The sequence below is a fragment of the Anguilla rostrata genome, chromosome 2 (genome assembly GCF_018555375.3).
Source record: "Anguilla rostrata isolate EN2019 chromosome 2, ASM1855537v3, whole genome shotgun sequence".
Classification (NCBI taxonomy): Eukaryota; Metazoa; Chordata; class Actinopteri; order Anguilliformes; family Anguillidae; genus Anguilla; species Anguilla rostrata.
The window spans coordinates 73675876-73697288 of NC_057934.1; the positions used below are offsets into that span (position 1 = coordinate 73675876).

A 21413-nucleotide genomic window follows, 5' to 3' on the forward strand; every position below is an offset into this window, starting at 1 on the left:
GTGGGGAGCTGTTGAGCTGTCCCAGGTGTGGCCGAGCTGAGGGCGAGGAGCAGAACGTGGTGTGATTACCTCCCCTCCCCCAGCTGTGGAATGTGCATTCCTGAGCCTGATAAGCAGGGAGGGGCTACAGAGAGCAGTCAGTCTGCAATTGTGTGAATGACAGATGGCAAATAAACCTTTTCAGCACACATGGGGCTGGCCTTGTGACTCCCAGCGTCCAATAAGGCCTTTGAGCTGTCACTCCCTAACGAGGCCGTAGAGTTGTGACTCCCTAACGAGTCCGTAGAGCTGTGACTCCCTAACAAGGCCTTAGTGCTGTGACTCCCTAACGAGGCCTTTGAGCTGTGACTCCCTAATGAGGCCGTAGAGTTGTGATTCCCTAACGAGGCCTTAGTGCTGTGACTCCCTAACGAGGGCTTAGTGCTGTGACTCCCTAACGAGGCCTTTGAGCTGTGACTCCCTATCGAGGCCGTAGAGTTGTGACTCCATAACGAGGCCGTAGAGCTGTGACTCCCTAATGAGGGCTTAGTGCTGTGACTCCCTAACGAGGCCGTAGTGCTGACTCCCTAACGAGGGCTTAGTGCTGTGACTCCCTAACGAGGGCTTAGTGTTGTGACTCCCTAACGATGCCGTAGAGCTGTGACTCCCTAACGAGGCTGTAGAGTTGTGACTCCCTAACGAGGACGTAGAGCTGTGACTCCCTAACGAGGACGTAGAGCTGTGACTCCCTAACGAGGACGAGAGCTTGACTCCTACGGCCTAGTGCTGTGACTCCCTAACGAGGCCTTAGTGCTGTGACTCCCTAACGAGGGCTTAGTGCTGTGACTCCCTAACGAGGGCTTAGTGCTGTGACTCCCTAACGAGGGCTTAGTGTTGTGACTCCCTAACGAGGACGTAGAGCTGTGACTCCCTAATGAGGCCGTAGTGCTGTGACTCCCTAATGAGGCCTTAGTGCTGTGACTCCCTAACGAGGACGTAGAGCTGTGACTCCCTAACGAGGCCGTAGTGCTGTGACTCCCTAACGAGGCCGTAGTGCTGTGACTCCCTAACGAGGCCTTAGTGCTGTGACTCCCTAACGAGGCCTTAGTGCTGTGACTCCCTAACGAGGCCGTAGTGCTGTGACTCCCTAATGAGGCCTTAGTGCTGTGACTCCCTAATGAGGCCTTAGTGCTGTGACTCCTTAACGAGGCCTTAGTGCTGTGACTCCTTAACGAGGCCGTAGTGCTGTGACTCCCTAACGAGGCCTTAGTGCTGTGACTCCCTAACGAGGCCGTAGTGCTGTGACTCCCTAACGAGGCCTTAGTGCTGTGACTCCCTAACGAGGCCGTAGAGCTGTGACTCCCTAACGAGGACGTAGAGCTGTGACTCCCTAACGAGGATGTAGAGCTGTGACTCCCTAACGAGGACGTAGAGCTGTGACTCCCTAACGAGGCCTTAGTGCTGTGACTCCCTAACGAGGCCTTAGTGCTGTGACTCCCTAACGAGGCCTTAGTGCTGTGACTCCCTAACGAGGCCGTAGAGCTGTGACTCCCTAACGAGGCCGTAGTGCTGTGACTCCCTAACGAGGCCGTAGTGCTGTGACTCCCTAACGAGGCCTTAGTGCGTGACCTAAAGAGCCTAGTGCTGTGACTCCCTAACGAGGCCGTAGTGCTGTGACTCCCTAACGAGGCCTTAGTGCTGTGACTCCCTAACGAGGCCTTAGTGCTGTGACTCCTTAACGAGGCCGTAGTGCTGTGACTCCCTAATGAGGCCTTAGTGCTGTGACTCCATAACGAGGCTGTAGAGCTGTGACTCCCTAACGAGGCCGTAGAGCTGTGACTCCCTAACGAGGCTGTAGACCATATACCAGTATAAGAGCAGTCCCCATGAACATGCATGGGGAAATGGGTTAACCCCCCAAACCCAAACCCGCCTCAAGCCCCAAGCCCCCCCCAACCCCTCCAAACACACAGTCACACACACAAACCTACACACACACACACCCACAGGTGGAGGAGAGGTGCAGGTTTCCTGTTCTTCCTGGCTAGGCTGAAGGTTGGGTGTCTGTTGAGACAGAGCTGATCAGGGTCATTCACAGCCAATCAGGGCTCTCCATGGCTAAACGCTAAACATGGAATACTGCACCAATTTAGGATTCATGAAGCCCCACTCCTCCATCCTCCCCCCATGATCCCACAAGACCAATACCCTGACATCGATAATATCACCTCAAAAAAATAAGCAAGCCATTTCTCTGTATTAGTTATTTAAATAACATATTTGTGTTTGAGTACATTAGTTGATATTCACATTTCACTGAACATAATTCATGAGGTAATACTGTACATTATAAACACAGCCTTCACAGTGACTTAAGGGTGCAGGAGTGTCTAATGGCTGGGCGTGTCTAAAGGATAATGGGCGTCTCTAAAGTCTGGGCATGTCTAAAGGCTGAAGGGCGTGTCTAAAGGCTGAAGGGCGTGTCTAAAGTATAAAGGGCGTGTCTAAAGGCAGAAGGGTCTGTCTACTGCCTGAAGGGTGTGTCTAAAGGCTGATGGGCATGTCTACTGGCTGAAGGGCGTGTCTAAAGTATGAAGGGCGTGTCTAAAGCCTGAATGGCGTGTCTAAAGTATGAAGGGTGTGTCTAATGGCTGAAGGGCATGTCTAAAGTATGAAGGGCGTGTCTATTGGATAATGGGCATGTCTAAGGCTGAAGGGTGTGTCTAAAGTATGAATGGCGTGTCTAAAGTATGAAGGGCGTGTCTAAAGCCTGAATGGCGTGTCTAAAGTATGAAGGGTGTGTCTAATGGCTGAAGGGCATGTCTAAAGTATGAAGGGCGTGTCTATTGGATAATGGGCATGTCTAAGGCTGAAGGGTGTGTCTAAAGTATGAAGGGCGTGTCTAAAGGCTGAAGGGTCTGTCTACTGGCTGAAGGGCGTGTCTAAAGTATGAAGGGCGTGTCTATTGGATAATGGGCATGTCTAAGGCTGAAGGGTGTGTCTAAAGGCTGAAGGGCGTGTCTAAAGTCTGAAGGGTGTGTCTAAAGTATGAAGGGCGTGTCTAAAGTCTGAAGGGTGTGTCTGTGGGATAATGGACACGTCTAAAGGATAATGGGCACGTCTAAGGCTGAAGGGCGTGTCTAAAGGCTGCGCGTGTCTAAAGGCTGAAGGGTGTGTCTAATGGCTGAAGGGCGTGTCTAAAGTATGAAGGGCGTGTCTAAAGGCTGCTGCAGACTCGTAGAAATGTAGCAGGGTCCTTATGTGCTTCAGCAGGCCAGACTGGACCAAACACATTAATACAAATAATTATAAAAACATGGAGATCAGAGCAGACAAAGGCAGCACAGGACATTACATGAGCTGAAACACAGGAAACACAGGCAACACAGGGAGCACAGTCTTCCCTCTCTTTCAGGGACATGCATTAAACACTCTCTCTATCTCTCCTTATATCTCGGAAGAAGAACAACAACAGGCACTTATTTACTTACTGACATAAATCACAGTGCAGCGATACTGAAGAATCCCACACATTTAACCCCCAGCTCAGCTCAGCTCAGCTCAGCTCCAGTGCCAGCCCTCGTTGGTGAGTGGGCACAGCTCAGCTCCAGTACCAGCCCTCGTTGGTGAGTGGGCACAGCTCAGCTCCAGTGCCAGCCCTCGTTGGTGAGTGGGCACAGCTCAGCTCCAGTGCCAGCCCTCGTTGGTGAGTGGGCACAGCTCAGCTCCAGTGCCAGCCCTCGTTGGTGAGTGGGCACAGCTCAGCTCCAGTGCCAGCCCTCGTTGGTGAGCGGGCACAGCTCAGCTCAGTTCCAGTGCCAGCCCTCGTTGGTGAGTGGGCACAGCTCAGCTCCAGTGCCAGCCCTCGTTGGTGAGCGGGCACAGCTCAGCTCAGCTCCAGTGCCAGCCCTCGTTGGTGAGTGGGCACAGCTCGGCTCCAGTGCCAGCCCTCGTTGGTGAGCGGGCACAGCTCAGCTCCAGTGCCAGCCCTCGTTGGTGAGCGGGCACAGCTCAGCTCCAGTGCCAGCCCTCGTTGGTGAGTGGACACAGCTCAGCTCAGCTCCAGTGCCAGCCCTCGTTGGTGAGCGGGCACAGCTCAGCTCCAGTGCCAGCCCTCGTTGGTGAGCGGGCACAGCTCAGCTCAGCTCCAGTGCCAGCCCTCGTTGGTGAGTGGACACAGCTCAGCTCAGCTCCAGTGCCAGCCCTCGTTGGTGGAGCAGCGGCCAGCCTCAGCTCAGCTCCAGTGCCAGCCCTCGTTGGTGAGCGGGCACAGCTCAGCTCCAGTGCCAGCCCTCGTTGGTGAGCGGGCACAGCTCAGCTCCAGTGCCAGCCCTCGTTGGTGAGCGGGCACAGCTCAGCTCAGCTCCAGTGCCAGCCCTCGTTGGTGAGCGGGCACAGCTCAGCTCCAGTGCCAGCCCTCGTTGGTGAGTGGGCACAGCTCAGCTCCAGTGCCAGCCCTCGTTGGTGAGCGGGCACAGCTCAGCTCCAGTGCCAGCCCTCGTTGGTGAGCGGGCACAGGTCCTGGTTGTAGCGCAGCAGGAGGACCTGCTCGAAGTGTTCCTCGGCGATGCCGGTGTGCTGGGGCGTGAGGACGTGGCCGTTGTGGCTGAAGAGCCGCTGCACGCTGGCGCCCCCTGAAGGCAGGGGGGTGTTGTGTTTGAGGAAGAGGCGCCGGACGGTGGGGTACCTGTTGAGAGACGCCAGGGCCTTGTCCGTGTCCTGCAGGTAGTTCAGCACCTCCACCTCCACCGTGGATCTGGCCTCGCCCTCCTCCTCCGCAAAGCCGAAGAACTTCGCCTCCTCCTCAGCCTCCGAGTCCGAGCTCTCGGCCTCCTGCACCTCCTGGGAGCGCTCCTCGGCCGACGCCTCCTCCAGGAGCATGGCCTTCACCTCCTCCCGCTCCTCCTGCGGCAGCCACCACAGCCGCAGCTTTGGCACCGTCACCGCCGCCATCTTGGCTTCGCGGCTGGCCAGAAGAGCTGCGAATCGTGTGTCGATACCCGCCAGCAGGGCGGCGATGAGCGGGCCACAGAAGCGCAGGAAGGGCCTGATCTCGCTCAGCTTGGCCTTCAGCGTCAGCAGCGTGGGCAGCAGGTATCCCAGGATGCACTTCTTCTGGAGGAAGTCCAGTGAGTACGCGAGCGGCTGCAGCACCTCGGCGTACTCCTGCAGGAACAGCAGCTCCTGCGCGCTCAGAGGCTCCGCCCCCAGCTGCTGGCACGCCGCCTGCCCGTCGCCTAGCGACAGCACCGCGCGCACGACGCGGTATTCCGCGCTCCACAGCACGGCTCGCGGGACACGCCCCTCCATGGCGCCCAGCTCCTCCAGGAAGGGCGGGGCAGGGGCGGGGCCGTGGGCCAGGCTCCAGAAGGCAGCGCACTTGGCCAGGGCCCCCCTGTAGAGGCCCCCGGGGGGGCCCCAGCCCAGGGCCCGCTGCACCTCCTCCTGGGCCAGGCGGCTCAGCTGGTGGGCGGGGCAGCGCTGGTGGGCCGGCAGCAGGAACTGCAGCTCCTTCACATCGCTCTGCAGCAGCTGGCTCACGTCCTGGAAGACCACGCCCCCCTCTCCTGCAGCCACGCCTTTACAGTCGCGCTCTCCGTCCAGCCCACCCCCACCCCCGCCGCCGTCCTGAGAGAACCCCAAATCGCAGAACAGGGGAACGAAGGCGCTGCCGCTGTCCGTCACCATGCACCCCAGCCGGTCCGTCAGGTCGAAGTGGGCGTGGATCTCGCGGAGTTTGGCGACCAGGGCGTGGCAGGTGGGCGGAGCCGGCAGGGCCGCGCAGGCCAGCGCAGCGCTCCTCCTCTCCATGGTGCCCTCCTGCAGCCAATGGCAGGTGACGGCCAGGTAGCCCCGCCCCCCTGTGCTCCAGAGGTCCGCCGTGGTGCAGACGCGACGCGCCTCCTTCAGCCTGGAGCTCAGCGCCTCCGTCATGGAGCGGGAGGCCCACCACACCTTCCCCAGCAGGGCCCTGGGGGTCAGGAGCCCCCTGCTGGTGTGGAGGCCGTCCAGCAGGCGCAGGAAGGACGGCGTCTCCAGGATGGAGAAGGGCTGCAGCGTGTCGATGATGAAGCTGAACACCAGAGCGTTCAGGCGCCGCTGCCACGCCTTGTTCGCGTACGAGCTGCTTTTGGCCTGCTTGGCGGGGCGCTCGTCCTCGCCATCGTACGAGTTTTCGGCGGCGGGATCTCCGAACCTGTCCGCTGCCCCGCCCTGCCCCGCCCCGCCCTGCCCCGCAGCTTCTGCCAGTCTGCTCACCGGCCCCGCCTCCAAAAACTGCCCCTCATAGACCGAGGAGTGCTTCCTCTGGAAAGCAGGAATTACATTTCACTATTATTATTATTATTATTATTATTTTATTACCACTACTCTCCAGTTTAACACATCGCAGGGCTCCATGCTAATGTTTTTTAGGAGCACATGTGCTGCTAAATTAAAAAATTTATGAGCACACTAATGCATCCCAATTAGTAAATGTGATCCTAAATTATTTTTCCTGTTGGCACACATACATTTTCAAGAGCACTGTAGAGCCCTGCATTGCAAACTGATTTAAGATCAACAGAACTGCCAGATTACTGACATTCATAATAGCTATATTCATTCAAATGTCCCAAAATGCAAAATTCAAATCAAAACAGTAAGTAAATACAGTAAGAGTGAACACGCTAATAAATCTCTGGTTTCCAATTTCCGGGGAAATTATTAGGAAGTGCAATGCGACGTCACGATGGACGGAATAGCGCGTTTATGTGTAGAATGCGCGCGCCCGTGTATACCAGATCCATCTGTATAGACGGAAAGAGCAGATAGAACGTTCTGTCTATCAGGGATTCCCCTGGATGATCGGTTGGTTCCGTTTTAATTTAACGTCAACGTTAAGACGGGATTTGTTCAGAATGAATTTTACAGCACATTTCATACACATAAGAGGTTAAAGTACTCCACGCGTTTTGGCGTGTGGACCATTTAATACGATGTTGTTCAACGGGTGACCACGAATTATTGGTGGGGTACCGTTAAGAGCGGATAAGTATATGAATTAATGAATATGAATACTCGTTCATGGTTTTCTTACGCAACTGGCCAACAAGGATACTCACCACCAGATGTTTTTTCAGGTTTGATGTGGAACTTTTGGATGTGGAGAGGAATTTTTCTCTGGGTTTGCAGAGCTTGCACTGCACGGTGATGTTCTTCCCCCTCTCTCCCTTGTAATCAAACAGCGATCTCAAGCTCCAGGCCGCGAAAGAGCAGGTTTTGTTCATATCAGTTTCCATTTCCGGAGGTCCTGAACTCCTCACCACGAAGCTGACAAGACGCCACTGCGCTTTCGCCAGAGTAGTACACAAAGTGCGTTTATATCGCACGTGTGTATTGTATTCAAAATGCTTCCTCTTTCAGAGTAATACTCACTTCCCTATCTACGCTACGAATAAAATCTGAACCATTCCGCTCTTTCGGCTTTACGGCCACAGTTACGCCTTTGTTTGTACAGTGTATTTGTTGTTCATCTTTTCAACAGTATGTAACGAGACCGAGTCTCTGCGCAAAACAATGGCAGCCGCAGTACTTCCAGCAGCTCGAGAGTAATCGGATTACTCCAGTATGTAATCCAGCCCGTTACATTCAGCCAATAGAATATCTCGGCCCTGTCCTCTGCGTAACAACCTACCTAGCAACGGAGGGGCAGGGAAAGGGGGAGGGGTTGGATGCAGGGGTATTTCTGGTGTAGATAAAGAACAATCAAACGGGGTTGAAATGGCAGTTATTTTAAAGCTCGCTGGCTCGTCTGTGTGCATCCTGTCCATGACCTCGGAGAGAGGCTGGCAATATAACGGAATTACCTCTTTCCGGACATAGGGGCTTTATTGTCTATTTAAATTATCCAAACCTCGTGGACATAGGCTGTCATTTGGTCACCCAGCCCCCCCCCCCCAAAAAAAAAAAAAAGAAAGAAAAGAAAAACAAACAATTATTCATTCTACTATAACCAACCAAGCAAAAAAGAAGCATCAAATGTGTTCTGCAATACAATGCCACGGCGGTATCTCGTGACCCCACGGAACTCTTGGTGCAGTAGGAGGGCGTGGCCTGTGTATGACATCACACTACAGAAATGGTCGCGTGAATAGTTAATGTATAAACAGTCTGGCAAACGCATTTCAGCGGAACAGCTGCGTCCGGCGCCTGTATCAGACAAAATTCCATCATTTAACCGTAGTTCATATGGCATTAAAAAAAAATGTGTTTACTGACTTTGGGAGTGTGAGCAAGTGCTCTGTGTGTGTGTGCATGTGTGTGTACATACTGAATTTGGGCTGGTGGGTCATTTATGGAATATTTTTGTCTGAAATAAGAGCACAAGAGTGGGCACAATCAGCTCATGCTGATTTTTTAGCTCTGCATCTCCACCCTTCAGTCTTACTGGTCTCCTAGTAACATGCGCCCAGGAAACTCCTCCCCCAGTTTCCCCTTCAGTATTGCATTGTCAGGTAAGGAAGAGACCAGGTAATCAAACAAAATTCTCAATGGCCAAATTAAAATCACGAGTCATATGTTTTGTATCTAGCCAATTTATGTGCAAATTAAAACACTCTTCCAGCTTATCAACCTGTGAATTTTCCTGTCTTGCAATATAGTGAGAAAAAATTCCAGACCATAAAGACTTTACTGTAGTTTAAAAGATTTGGCTCAGGATGCTGTGTGGATGTGTTGTGTTGTTTCGGGTCTGGGTGGTGTCTGGATGTGTTGTGTTGTTTCGGCTCTGGGTGGTGTCTGGATGTATTGAGCTATTTTGACTCTAGGTGGTGTCTGGATGGTGTGTGTGTGGATTTGTTGTTTTGGCTCTGGATGCTGTGTGGATGTGTTGGTTTGGCTCTGGATGCTGTGTGGATGGTGTAGCGCAGTGCAGTCTGGGCTCTGGATGCTGTGTGGATGGTGTAGCGTAGTGCAGTCTGGGCTCTGGATGCTGTGTGGATGGTATAGCGTAGTGCAGTCTGGGCTCTGGATGCTGTGTGGATGGTGTAGCGTAGTGCAGTCTGGGCTCTGGATGCTGTGTGGATGGTGTAGTGTAGTGCAGTCTGGGCTCTGGATGCTGTGTGGATGGTGTAGCGTAGTGCAGTCTGGGCTCTGGATGCTGTGTGGATGGTGTAGCGTAGTGCAGTCTGGGCTCTGGATGCTGTGTGGATGGTGTAGCGTAGTGCAGTCTGGGCTCTGGATGCTGTGTGGATGGTGTAGCGTAGTGCAGTCTGGGCTCTGGATGCTGTGTGGATGGTGTAGCGTAGTGCAGTCTGGGCTCTGGATGCTGTGTGGATGGTGTAGCGCAGTGCAGTCTGGGCTCTGGATGCTGTGTGGATGGTGTAGTTTAGAGCAGTCTGGGCTCTGGATGCTGTGTGGATGGTGTAGCGCAGTGCAGTCTGGGCTCTGGATGCTGTGTGGATGGTGTAGCGCAGTGCAGTCTGGGCTCTGGATGCTGTGTGGATGGTGTAGTGTAGTGCAGTCTGGGCTCTGGATGCTGTGTGGATGGTGTAGCGTAGTGCAGTCTGGGCTCTGGATGCTGTGTGGATGGTGTAGTGTAGTGCAGTCTGGGCTCTGGATGCTGTGTGGATGGTGTAGCGCAGTGCAGTCTGGGCTCTGGATGCTGTGTGGATGGTGTAGTGTAGTGCAGTCTGGGCTCTGGATGCTGTGTGGATGGTGTAGCGTAGTGCAGTCTGGGCTCTGGATGCTGTGTGGATGGTGTAGCGTAGTGCAGCCTGGGCTCTGGATGCTGTGTGGATGGTGTAGCGTAGTGCAGTCTGGGCTCTGGATGCTGTGTGGATGGTTGTAGTGTAGTGCAGTCTGGGCTCTGGATGCTGTGTGGATGGTGTAGCGTAGTGCAGTCTGGGCTCTGGATGCTGTGTGGATGGTGTAGCGTAGTGCAGTCTGGGCTCTGGATGCTGTGTGGATGGTGTAGCGTAGTGCAGTCTGGGCTCTGGATGCTGTGTGGATGGTGTAGCGTAGTGCAGTCTGGGCTCTGGATGCTGTGTGGATGGTGTAGCGTAGTGCAGTCTGGGCTCTGGATGCTGTGTGGATGGTGTAGCGTAGTGCAGTCTGGGCTCTGGATGCTGTGTGGATGGTGTAGCGTAGTGCAGTCTGGGCTCTGGATGCTGTGTGGATGGTGTAGCGTAGTGCAGTCTGGGCTCTGGATGCTGTGTGGATGGTGTAGCGTAGTGCAGTCTGGGCTCTGGATGCTGTGTGGATGGTGTAGCGTAGTGCAGTCTGGGCTCTGGATGCTGTGTGGATGGTGTAGCGTAGTGCAGTCTGGGCTCTGGATGCTGTGTGGATGGTGTAGCGTAGTGCAGCCTGGGCTCTGGATGCTGTGTGGATGGTGTAGTGTAGTGCAGTCTGGGCTCTGGATGCTGTGTGGATGGTGTAGCGTAGTGCAGCCTGGGCTCTGGATGCTGTGTGGATGGTGTAGTGTAGTGCAGTCTGGGCTCTGGATGCTGTGTGGATGGTGTAGTGTAGTGCAGTCTGGGCTCTGGATGCTGTGTGGATGGTATAGCGTAGTGCAGTCTGGGCTCTGGATGCTGTGTGGATGGTGTAGCGTAGTGCAGCCTGGGCTCTGGATGCTGTGTGGATGGTGTAGTGTAGTGCAGTCTGGGCTCTGGATGCTGTGTGGATGGTATAGCGTAGTGCAGCCTGGGCTCTGGATGCTGTGTGGATGGTGTAGTTTAGAGCAGCTCGCTCTCATGGCCTGGTACTGGCCTGCCTCATTAATTCACTGAAGGGTTTTCTGCATTCATTTGAAGTGTTGGAAGTAACAAGTGCAGATGAGAGCAATCGCCATGCCGATGTGGACATGAGTCACCATGACGATGTGGACCTGGGTCACCACTGTACCTAGCTAGGATAATTTGATTATGTTAGTGTATCTGGCAGGATTGTTTTTGTATGATTAGGTGTGATTCCAGTGCTAGTTTGTACTTGGTAGGATTCTTGCTTGCTGAACAAGCTTACTCTACAGGGTTGGAGTCCTGATCGATGTGGTCACTTCTGGCACTACGATCCTTACTTCACTCTAGTGTTTCTTTTGCGCCTCTACATCATGAAACCTATGCACTTGTTGTACGTCGCTCTGGATAAGAGCGTCTGCTAAATGCCTATAATGTAATGTAATGTAATGATGATGTGGACCTGGGTCACCATGACGATGTGGACCTGGGTCAGCATGAAATGAGTATGCTGACAACACAAGAATGTGTGTGTGTGTGTGTGTGCATGTGCATGTGTGTGTGTGTGTTTGTGTGCACGCGTGTGTCCATGCGTGTGTGTGTGTGTACGTGTGTGTGTCCATGCGTGTATGTCCATGCGTGTGTGTGTGTGCACGCGTGTATGTCCATGCATGTGTGTGTGTGTGCACATGTGTGTGTCCATGCATGTGTGTGTGTGTGTGTGCGTGTGCATGTGAATGTGTGTTGCAAGTATACTATATAATATATGGATTATTATTATCATTATTATTATAAACATCCTAAATGGTGCACCATCCCTTTTGTGAAATGTAATTTTCTATAGACCAGTAAAGATTTAAGAGTGTGTGAGAGTAGACAGTGGTGTTACTATTTCATTCATAATGTTCTCCATTGGAGAGAAGCTTCATTTGTATTTATTGAAACTGACCTTGTCGTTCACTGTCACACAGTGTTTGGTTTGTTTAGCGTTAAAACACAAACATAAATAAGTGTGTTAGTTTCATAACACTTAAGATTGGTGTGTGTGGGTGGTGCTCATTAACTAAACACTGCAGCCAAACTCATTTACTCATTTCAAGGGAGTTCCCCCCCTCCCTCCATCCCCCCGCCCCCACATCTTAGTTCCCTCTTAATTGGGCCTGTCTAATGATTTCCTTCTACACACACACACACACACACACAAGCATGCTCACATACACACACACAAGCATGCACGCAGACACACACACACCCACACACGCACACTCACTCAAATTACTGGTCTAGATGGAAGTGTGTCTGACAGTGTGCTTTAGTGGCCATATAAAGCCTTTCCATCCTGATGCTACACTTGGACCAGACCAGCTGTTTATGAAAATGTGGTTTGGGGAAGTGTCACATGACTCTTCTCTCAGGTGTGCAGGAGTGTGACGCGGAAGGAGATTGTAACTGAGGGACAAAGCGTTGGAAGGCAGAACACACAGATCATCAATCTGTGCCCGCTTCCTCCCGGCTAGTGAGTTTAATCACTGCACACCAGCACTGCGTTTAATCACTGCACACCAGCTCTGCACTCCCAGCTAGTGAGTTTAATCACTGCACACCAACACTGCGTTTAATCACTGCACACCAGCACTGCACTCCCAGCTAGTGAGTTTAATCACTGCACACCAGCACTGCGTTTAATCACTGCACACCAGCACTGCACTCCCAGCTAGTGAGTTTAATCACTGCACACCAGCACTGCACTCCCAGCTAGTGAGTTTAATCACTGCACACCAGCACTGCACTCCCAGCTAGTGAGTTTAATCACTGCACACCAGCACTGCGTTTAATCACTGCCACCAGCACTGCCGTTACCTGCACCAGAGCATCGCCAGCACTACCCAGCTAGTGAGTTTAATCACTGCACACCAGCACTGCGTTTAATCACTGCACACCAGCACTGCACTCCCAGCTAGTGAGTTTAATCACTGCACACCAGCACTGCGTTTAATCACTGCACACCAGCACTGCACTCCCAGCTAGTGAGTTTAATCACTGCACACCAGCACTGCGTTTAATCACTGCACACCAGCACTGCACTCCCAGCTAGTGAGTTTAATCACTGCACTCCCAGCTAGTGAGTTTAATCACTGCACACCAGCACTGCACTCCCAGCTAATGAGTTTAATCACTGCACACCAGCACTGCACTCCCAGCTAATGAGTTTAATCACTGCACACCAGCTCTGCACTCCCGGCTAGTGAGTTTAATCACTGCACACCAGCACTGCGTTTAATCACTGCACACCAGCACTGCACTCCCAGCTAGTGAGTTTAATCACTGCACACCAGCACTGCGTTTAATCACTGCACACCAGCACTGCACTCCCAGCTAGTGAGTTTAATCACTGCACACCAGCACTGCGTTTAATCATGCACACCACACTGCACCCCAGCTATGAGTTAATCACTGCACACCAGCACTGCACTCCCAGCTAATGAGTTTAATCACTGCACTCCCGGCTAGTGAGTTTAATCACTGCACACCAGCACTGCGTTTAATCACTGCACACCACCACTGCATTCCCAGCTAGTGAGTTTAATAACTGCACATCAGCACTGCACTCCCAGCTAGTGAGTTTAATCACTGCACTCCCGGCTAGTGAGTTTAATCACTGCACACCAGCACTGCACTCCCAGCTAGTGAGTTTAATCACTGCACACCAGCACTGCACTCCCTGCTAGTGTGTTTAATCACTGCATGTGCACATTATCACTGGCAGTGTGTGTAATTATTTACTGTGTATGCAAGCACACCTAACCCTAAAATAACACCTATCAGGATCTTAAAGGGCTTCATAGGGAAGGGCTTGGATTGGTTGGATCTGGGTGAAGCAGGCATGGCAGCCATTTTGTTCACTGCTTTCTCATCAGAAAACTGGCCACACGTTGGGTGTGGTGGGAAAGGAGGGAGTTAATGAGCCAATTAGACCAGGGGACCCCCTACTCTTTGTGGTGAGTGCTGCTGGATCTTTACTGGGCACTGTGAGTTGTGTTTCAGCGTGTCACCTCCTAAAGCACAGTGTCCCTCTCAATGCACAGCAGCAAGCCCTCAGTTTTTTTTCATCGCCGATGCTTCAGCCAGGACATAAAAACATCCTGTCATTAACTCCTTAGGGAAAATGGCTGCAGTTTCATCACACACTCCACATCCCAAAGGAACCACACGCGCACACGCACACACACACACACACACCTTTCACAGAGGATCGTCTGACACCGATACCCCAGAACACGCTCTTATTTTTATTGATGGGCTGGTAATATCAACAATCAAAATTATGGAAATCAATTCAGTTTCCTCAACAACAAAAAATAAATAAATGAGCAATTAAATACAATTAAAAGAATGTGCTTTAGGCTGGTGTTTGCTGCCACCTAATGGAGATGAGCTGCAGTGCACCCAGAGTTCTTGCCGCCTCCCGGACCAGCCCAGCGCTTGGTAACCAGGTACCTGTTTCCTCGCAGAACACTGCAACCCCGGTGCTGGACAACAACGCGCCCCGCTGCTCTTTAGGACCAGCACTGGGGACTCCTGCTCTTCAGAATCCCTGCATGTAAATGTATGACATGTTCAGTGTCATACCTTAAGTACAACAGAAAAAAAACAGAAACTGTCAGCCATGTTTTCCAATTTGACTTGATAATGTAAAGCAGAGGTATTGGGATGGCAGGTATGCCATCCCGCCAAGTTACGCCTTGGCGGGGGCATGCCCCCATACCTATACAGCACCGAGAGTTTGGCACTTTTCAGGGTTCCCCACAGAAATAACCACAACAGCCACAGACACTCAGCCCTTAAAAACATTAAATTCTGTACATTCTGACCCCATTTCAACAGACAGAATTCATAAACAACTTCACATGTCCACACAATAAAGCCCCAAACTAAGGGGATTTTGCGTTTTCTCCTTCTTCTTCTTCTCTTTCTTCTTCTTCTCATTCTTATTTTTCCTGCCGCCTATCCCACTAACAACATGTCTCCCCATTGGACATTTCACTGACACCAGCCAAATCTGCACCTACACGACCCAATCAAAAACGCGCATACACACGCAAAATACCCATACATTTTTATTCTGAAACATTTCCCGTTCAAACAGCTAGTCCGCCTGTGGCCTAGTGGGTAAGGTTACAGTCTTGGGAACATGGGGTCGTAGGTTCAAGCCCAGCTTGGAACACGTTTCTTTAACCTGCTTCAACCCTCACTAATAATTGTCTACTAGCCTACTTATCAATTATTGCTTTTGCACCATATTTACCCGCCGTTCACGTTTCAGTTATTAACCGGCTACAATATTGCTAAGCCACATGGATTCAACGGGAGCTCTTCTGTGCTTACTGGCCTGTGTTCTTTAAAACCACCGGCAGGTTTGCTAATGATATTTCACGCATTGCATAGCTATGGCATTAGCTAACGAAGTCACGGCAAATGTATTCCTTTCATTAAAAAGTTACACCAGTTCACCACTGTGCCATTTCTATTAACTATATTTCTTCACTTGGCTACCGTACAAAACCTTAATATCAGCAAACGCCACGTTTCTACATTCATGTTACCTCGCCCTGTTCTCTATCTAGCCGCATACGCTACAAACAATTACTACATATGTACATTCTGTAACTCCGCAGGTTGAACAGCTAATCCGTCTGTGGCCTCGTGGGTAAGGTTACAGGCTTGGGAACACTGGGTCGGATGTTCAAGCCCAGTTTGGAACCCGTTTCTTTAACTTGCTTCGACCCTCACTAATAATTGTCTACTACTTCTTAATTATTGCTTTTGCACCATATCTACCCGCCGTTCACCGTTCAGTTATTAACCGGCTACAATATTGCTAAGATGCATTATGACTTACCGTCTGTACGTTCAGTTATTGACCGCCTACAATATTGCTAAGCCATATGGATTCAACGGAAGCTCTTCTGTGCTTACTGGCTTGTGTTCTTCTTTAAAACCACCGGCAGGTTCGCTAATGATATTTCACGCATTGCATAGCTATGGCATTAGCTAACGAAGTCACACTGGTAAACCTCACTCACTCACGGCCACCCATATGCATTTCATGACGCAAATGTATTCCTTTTATTTAAAAGTTACATCGGTTCACCACTGTGCCATTTCTACTAACTATATTTCTTCACTTGGCTACCGTACAAAACCTTAATCTCAGCAAACGCCACGTTTCTACATTCATGTTACCTCGCCCTGTTCTCTATCTAGCCACATAGGCTACACACAATTACTACGTATGTACGTTCTGCAAATCCGCATTAAAACATTACATTTAAAATCACGATTCACTCATAAGTATAACTATTAGCACTGAACATGAGAAAAACACATTAGTGCAAAAGATTACATTACAGGCAAATAATGTGTGCAATGTTATTTGACCCTCCCCTTCAACAACTAACGTTCAATACAGACTGTTATATATACCATTCGATAAGGAATATAAGGACGCTCATGGTCACTCCATTTACTTCGCACTATACTCCGTGATCATGTCAACCTTCACCTACATGCCCATTCTGCTAAAACATATTGTTTCAACTACGGGATTTCGTAATTTCATTTTAATTTCTCTCACACTGTTGTTATTCTCTCACATGCAAAGCCTGCTGGGACATATGCGTCTGCTCCTATTCTCCACTATCATGTTTTCCGGTTCTAGTTTAGCAAAACGGCGAAGAGGATTCCTACCTGCAGATTAGCCTATCAAAATGCCTTATAAACCTTACAAACACTAAAAGTGCATCTCCACGAAATAACAGACAATGGAGCAGGACAGAAGGATAAACCTTACAAACACTAATAGTGCATCTCCACGAAATAACAGACAACGGAGCAGGACAGAAGGCTACACAAGTTGCGACCTAGGGAGTTATAATTCTAAGGGCCTGTTGATTACTTTGTCAGTCAAGGCTCGTTGGATGGACGTCAAATCCGTGAGTACATACCATATTCCATCTGCGTTTCTGATGCGTTTACGCTTACGCCACTGCATCGTTTCTCACAGCCACTGTTTTTCATATATAGCAAACCGAAACTGCTGAACGGTACACGCTCATCAGACTGTACAGATTCACACAACGATAGCCATAATCCACAACCGTTTCTTGCAGGGTCGCATTTCTCACTCTCATAATAAAACGCTTTGCAAAAAGAACTGATATCTCATAAAAAACACGTTTTCAACGTACAAAAATGCCAAGTTACTAAAAAGTATTGATATCAAAATGACGCCAAGTTACGATACTACAAACAATATAGGCTATCTTGCCTCACCGAAATGACATAAGATGTATCTCAAAGCAATGCTACCCAATATTTCCTCAGTTCTTTCAAGTCACTTGGCCCTGTGTTTTCTAATCTTACCATTTCACAATGTCATGCAAACTTTCTGTCTAATCAAAGAGACAAATATTTCGAATTGCCTCATGGAACACATTGAACATTGTACATTGAAATTAATGTATAAATTCATTAATGTACAGAACTGCTGCTGAGCAACGACAGGAAGCACATTTCTCCGGAAAACATGGTTATACTTGCTTCTGAACTGAATTTGAGTACATGTGCAAGTTATTGTATATTTGCTACGTACAATAAATACTGCATGTAAAACACATATTGTACATACATACATAGAGAACTTCTTTATGCGCATGGGGACATTTCCCTGGCAGCATCTTACATTCACATTCACGAACACACTTGTACCAAGAAACATACTATCATTCACGCAACAGAAAGCCTGGGCAGCGAAATACATAGGCCTACATACCAATACAAATTGGACATACACACACCTATTCAATCAATCTTGACTGTGAGAGAGCCATCCACACATATATTTGGCCTGTTCATGTAGTGCATGCTTATACACAGGGCCAAGTGACTTGAAAGAACTGAGGAAATATTGGGTAGCATTGCTTTGAGATACATCTTATGTCATTTCGGTGAGGCAAGATAGCCTATATTGTTTGTAGTATCGTAACTTGGCGTCATTTTGATATCAATACTTTTTAGTAACTTGGCATTTTTGTACGTTGAAAACGTGTTTTTTATGAGATTTATTGTACGTAGCAAATATACAATAACTTGCACATGTACTCAAATTCAGTTCAGAAGCAAGTATAAACATGTTTTCTGGAGAAATGTGCTTCCTGTCGTTGCTCAGCAGCAGTTCTGTACATTAATGAATTTATACATTAATTTCAATGTACAATGTTCAATGTGTTCCATGAGGCAATTCGAAATATTTGTCTCTTTGATCTGACAGAAAGTTTGCATGACATTGTGAAATGGTAAGATTAGAAAACACAGGGCCAAGTGACTTGAAAGAACTGAGGAAATATTGGGTAGCATTGCTTTGAGATACATCTTATGTCATTTCGGTGAGGCAAGATAGCCTATATTGTTTGTAGTATCGTAACTTGGCGTCATTTTGATATCAATACTTTTTAGTAACTTGGCATTTTTGTACGTTGAAAACGTGTTTTTTATGAGATAATAAAAAAACCAGAAGGAGCAATCTCTAAAAGTATAATCCTTCATTTTGCGCTCATTTATTTTTATTGACTTGTAAACAATTAAATACGTTCCGCGCACGCTCCGTTATATTGGCCTACAATACCCAATACCTCCAAGTAGGCTTGTTTACTGACCCTGAAAGCGCACAACTGAAGCCCCGCCCACTACAGTAGCTTTAAGCTTCCAATTGGCTGAAAGGAAGCATTTCTGCTCCTCTGATTGGCATTTGCGATGATGTCTGTGAGCTAACAGATGTATGCGGACCTTGACAGTTCCAAGGTTACAAGCATGCAGAAGCTCCGTAAAAATATGTATAGCAGTTCAGTATATTTATTGGCCATTTATCTAAATATAGCTAATAAGAAACATAACAAAATACCGTAAGAATTAGAACAATAACATGTGATTAGGCTTTAAGGGGGTTAAAGGACGCGGGTGTTTCGTTTAAGAAACATGGGAGCACCGTCTTGCCTGAAGAAGGTAGCTATGAAGATTGCTAGCTAACGTCAAATACAACAAGCATTTGAACATAGTTAGCAAGCACTAGGAAGCTAGCTAATGTTTGGCCAGCTCGCTGGGTGGCTGGAGGGGCACTGACCACTATCGTACTTCTGGTTTAACGTTAGTATACTTGGCTAACTGACTAGTTAAAGTTGAATCTGCCATAAGAGTACTGTGTGGAATTAACCCAAGATATTTTGGTAAAGCAGTGTTACTTAGCTAATAACGTCATTTACTGATGTAGTTGTGGTACGGCACAAAGTTAAAATGTAGATAAACCCGAGCAGTGAGCTGGCTATCTTAGCTCAGTCAATTCAAAAGCACATCGGAATGCATTTTTGTTGTTTAGCTAGATAGCCGGCTAGCCACGTTTTCATTTTTGCAGTTACCTAACCTGTTATATCAGCTAACTCAACATTAAATCGTAGCGCTAACCAGCTGTCTAGTTATGTCACGTGTATGCTGGAAATTACATCTTAAACCAGCCTAACTTGGTCAAGATAACCTGATTTAAACTGTGTTAGTTTATATAGTCTGCTAGTCTGCCAGTTTAACCCGATCTGTCCAGCTAGAGCTCAACGTTGACCAGCCACAGACCAGCTTGGCTGCTATAAGTCTCGAAAACACAGCTTTAAACCTGTTTAGAATTCCTGCTGTTCTTAGCTGGAATTTTCCGTAGGGTGTCCATTGTGCCACGTTTTCAGCAATATTGCTATCTAAAGTCAATATAACTGATTTGGTATGGTTAGTTACTGCTTTTATCCTGGACATTGACGTCATCACAATCTTTTATAAATAATTAGCCTCACTTAGGTAGTATTGCTAGTCAGTGAAGCTTTACTAGATTGTATAGGCTTGTAATATTGAGAGCTGGTGTCTCTGTTTTCCAGCTGTGTGTGCTGTACCTGTTACACCTGAGAGGTCAGCTCTCCTGCGGCAGGGTGTGGACACCGGTGGGCATGTTTCAGAGCGGGACCCACAGAAGCCTCTGCACCGGCCTGGACCCCCCGGCCCCGCCCCCGACCCTGGAGTCCCCACCCCCGGACTCCACACCCCCACCCCCGGACTCCACGCCCCCACCCCCGGACACAGCTGCCCCGCCCCCGAGCACAGCTGCCCCCCGTGCCCCGGGTCCACCGCCGGCGCCCTCGCACTGCTGTATGAGCGGGTGCCATAACTGCGTGTGGATCGAGCACGCCCAGCAGCTCCTGGAGTACTACCAGGACGGGGACGACCGGGCCCTGGCCGCGATTGAGGAGAACGTCCACGACCAGAACCTGAAAGCGTACCTCAAAATGGAAATCCGCTTGCTGAAGAAGCCCTGAAGGCCCCTTCTGTGCGTGTGTTTGATCGGCCTGCCGTGGCTGCAGACTCCACTGTCTACGGGCACAGCGCGTTTGGGGGGGATACGATAGCGACCGTCGCGTTAGCATTCCTGCACGTGCGCTATTGAGCTGTGGCCGGGGTTTAGCTTTCCTGTGCTGTGTGAACACGCCAGCTTCTGCTGGTCCTGCTCGGGTGGGAAATGAGTGAGTCGTGAACAGCACACCTGGCGGCTCATGTTCATCCGGCCCACAACCCACATTATATATATATTTGATTATAAGGTGATTATTATAAGATTTTAAACATCTTTCTTAGACTTTTATTTGAATTAAGTTGCATGTTATTTCATTTGACAAACCTCATTGATCTCACCCTTTACTCCTGGGGATAATGGCTGCTCTGTGGTCATTAAACAGGACCGTGTCCTCAGGCTGTGTGTGGTCATTAGACAGGACCGAGGCCTCAGCCTGTGTGTGGTCATTAAAGAGGACCGTGTCTTCGGAGGCCGTTCAGATATTGTTATTTAGTTTTAGTTTTATTTATTGTGTTATTTAGTGGGGCATGTGCAGTCTGCCTCTGTAGTGGGTAATGAATATAAGGGGGACTGAGAAACAGGTGGAGAGTCTTTGATGTGTCCGTGCGGAGTTACACTCAACCTCCTCTGCCTATGCAGTTACTTTAATCTGCAGTTACTTTAATCCTGAATTTAAACGGAACTGACCCTGGTCCAAAAGGAGGGGTGGGGGTGTAGATAATTCCGGGGTGTAAATACAGGAAACGCCTCTCGTAAAACACTCAGAGCCTGCAAAGAGATGCATTCTGGGTAAACGGACACAGCACTTTGCTCTTCTAATGAAGGCATACCCCTGACACTTCAAAAGAAAACACGCACATTTCAGTTTTTGAATGTTTAAAAAAATATTTATATGCGTGGTGTATTGATTTTTTTACATTTATTTTTTGTCTGGTTATGGTGCCTACAGTAAGATTTGAACTTTATTTATACTAATAAGAATCATGTTTGATGTACATTGTGTGTTATAAATAAATATACTAAGTACATTTTTAAAAAGTTTTTTGACAGCTTGTGGTAGTTAATTCATTGAAGCCTGTTGGTGTGTGCACTGCCACTAGGGAGTGTCTTGGGCCTTTGAAATGTACTGTTGCTCTCAATGGTTGACTGTTCTACAGAGCCCTCCCTAATGTTTGGGACAAAGGCTTTTTTTTCTTTCTTGATTTAACTTTGTACTCCACAATTTTAGATTAGTAATCAAACAGTCTGCATATGACCAATTCTCAGCTTTTATTCAAGGG

At 49.1% G+C, this 21413-nt stretch overlaps 2 protein-coding genes across 2 annotated transcripts; one reads left to right on the forward strand and one right to left on the reverse strand.

Moving 5' to 3' along the window:
• Positions 1-4215: 4215 nt before the first annotated feature.
• zgc:161969 (uncharacterized protein LOC569044 homolog) lies at positions 4216-7832 on the reverse strand. Its single transcript, XM_064324391.1, has 2 exons — positions 7083-7832; positions 4216-6285 (listed from the first exon to the last, which is right to left on the reverse strand). Exons 1-2 carry the CDS (start codon positions 7257-7259, stop codon positions 4459-4461), a joined length of 2004 nt encoding a protein of 667 aa, XP_064180461.1. The 5' UTR covers positions 7260-7832; the 3' UTR covers positions 4216-4458.
• Positions 7833-18496: 10664 nt separating this feature from the next.
• On the forward strand, positions 18497-21174 carry oxld1 (oxidoreductase-like domain containing 1). Its single transcript, XM_064324392.1, has 2 exons — positions 18497-18752; positions 19664-21174. The coding sequence occupies exons 1-2, from the start codon at positions 18726-18728 to the stop codon at positions 20096-20098; spliced, it is 462 nt and encodes a 153-aa protein (XP_064180462.1). The 5' UTR covers positions 18497-18725; the 3' UTR covers positions 20099-21174.
• Positions 21175-21413: the final 239 nt, after the last annotated feature.

Bases quoted from the DNA above. Each gene is read 5' to 3' on its own strand.
- oxld1 (XM_064324392.1), top strand. From the start codon at position 18,726: ATGGGAGCACCGTCTTGCCTGAAGAAG. The intron at 18,753-19,663 runs GTAGCTATGAAG...TCTGTTTTCCAG, and splicing joins CACCGTCTTGCCTGAAGAAG to CTGTGTGTGCTGTACCTGTT.
- zgc:161969 (XM_064324391.1), bottom strand. From the start codon at position 7,259: ATGGAAACTGATATGAACAAAACCTGCTCTTTCGCGGCCTGGAGCTTG. The intron at 6,286-7,082 runs GTGAGTATCCTT...CCTGCTTTCCAG, and splicing joins ACCTGAAAAAACATCTGGTG to AGGAAGCACTCCTCGGTCTA.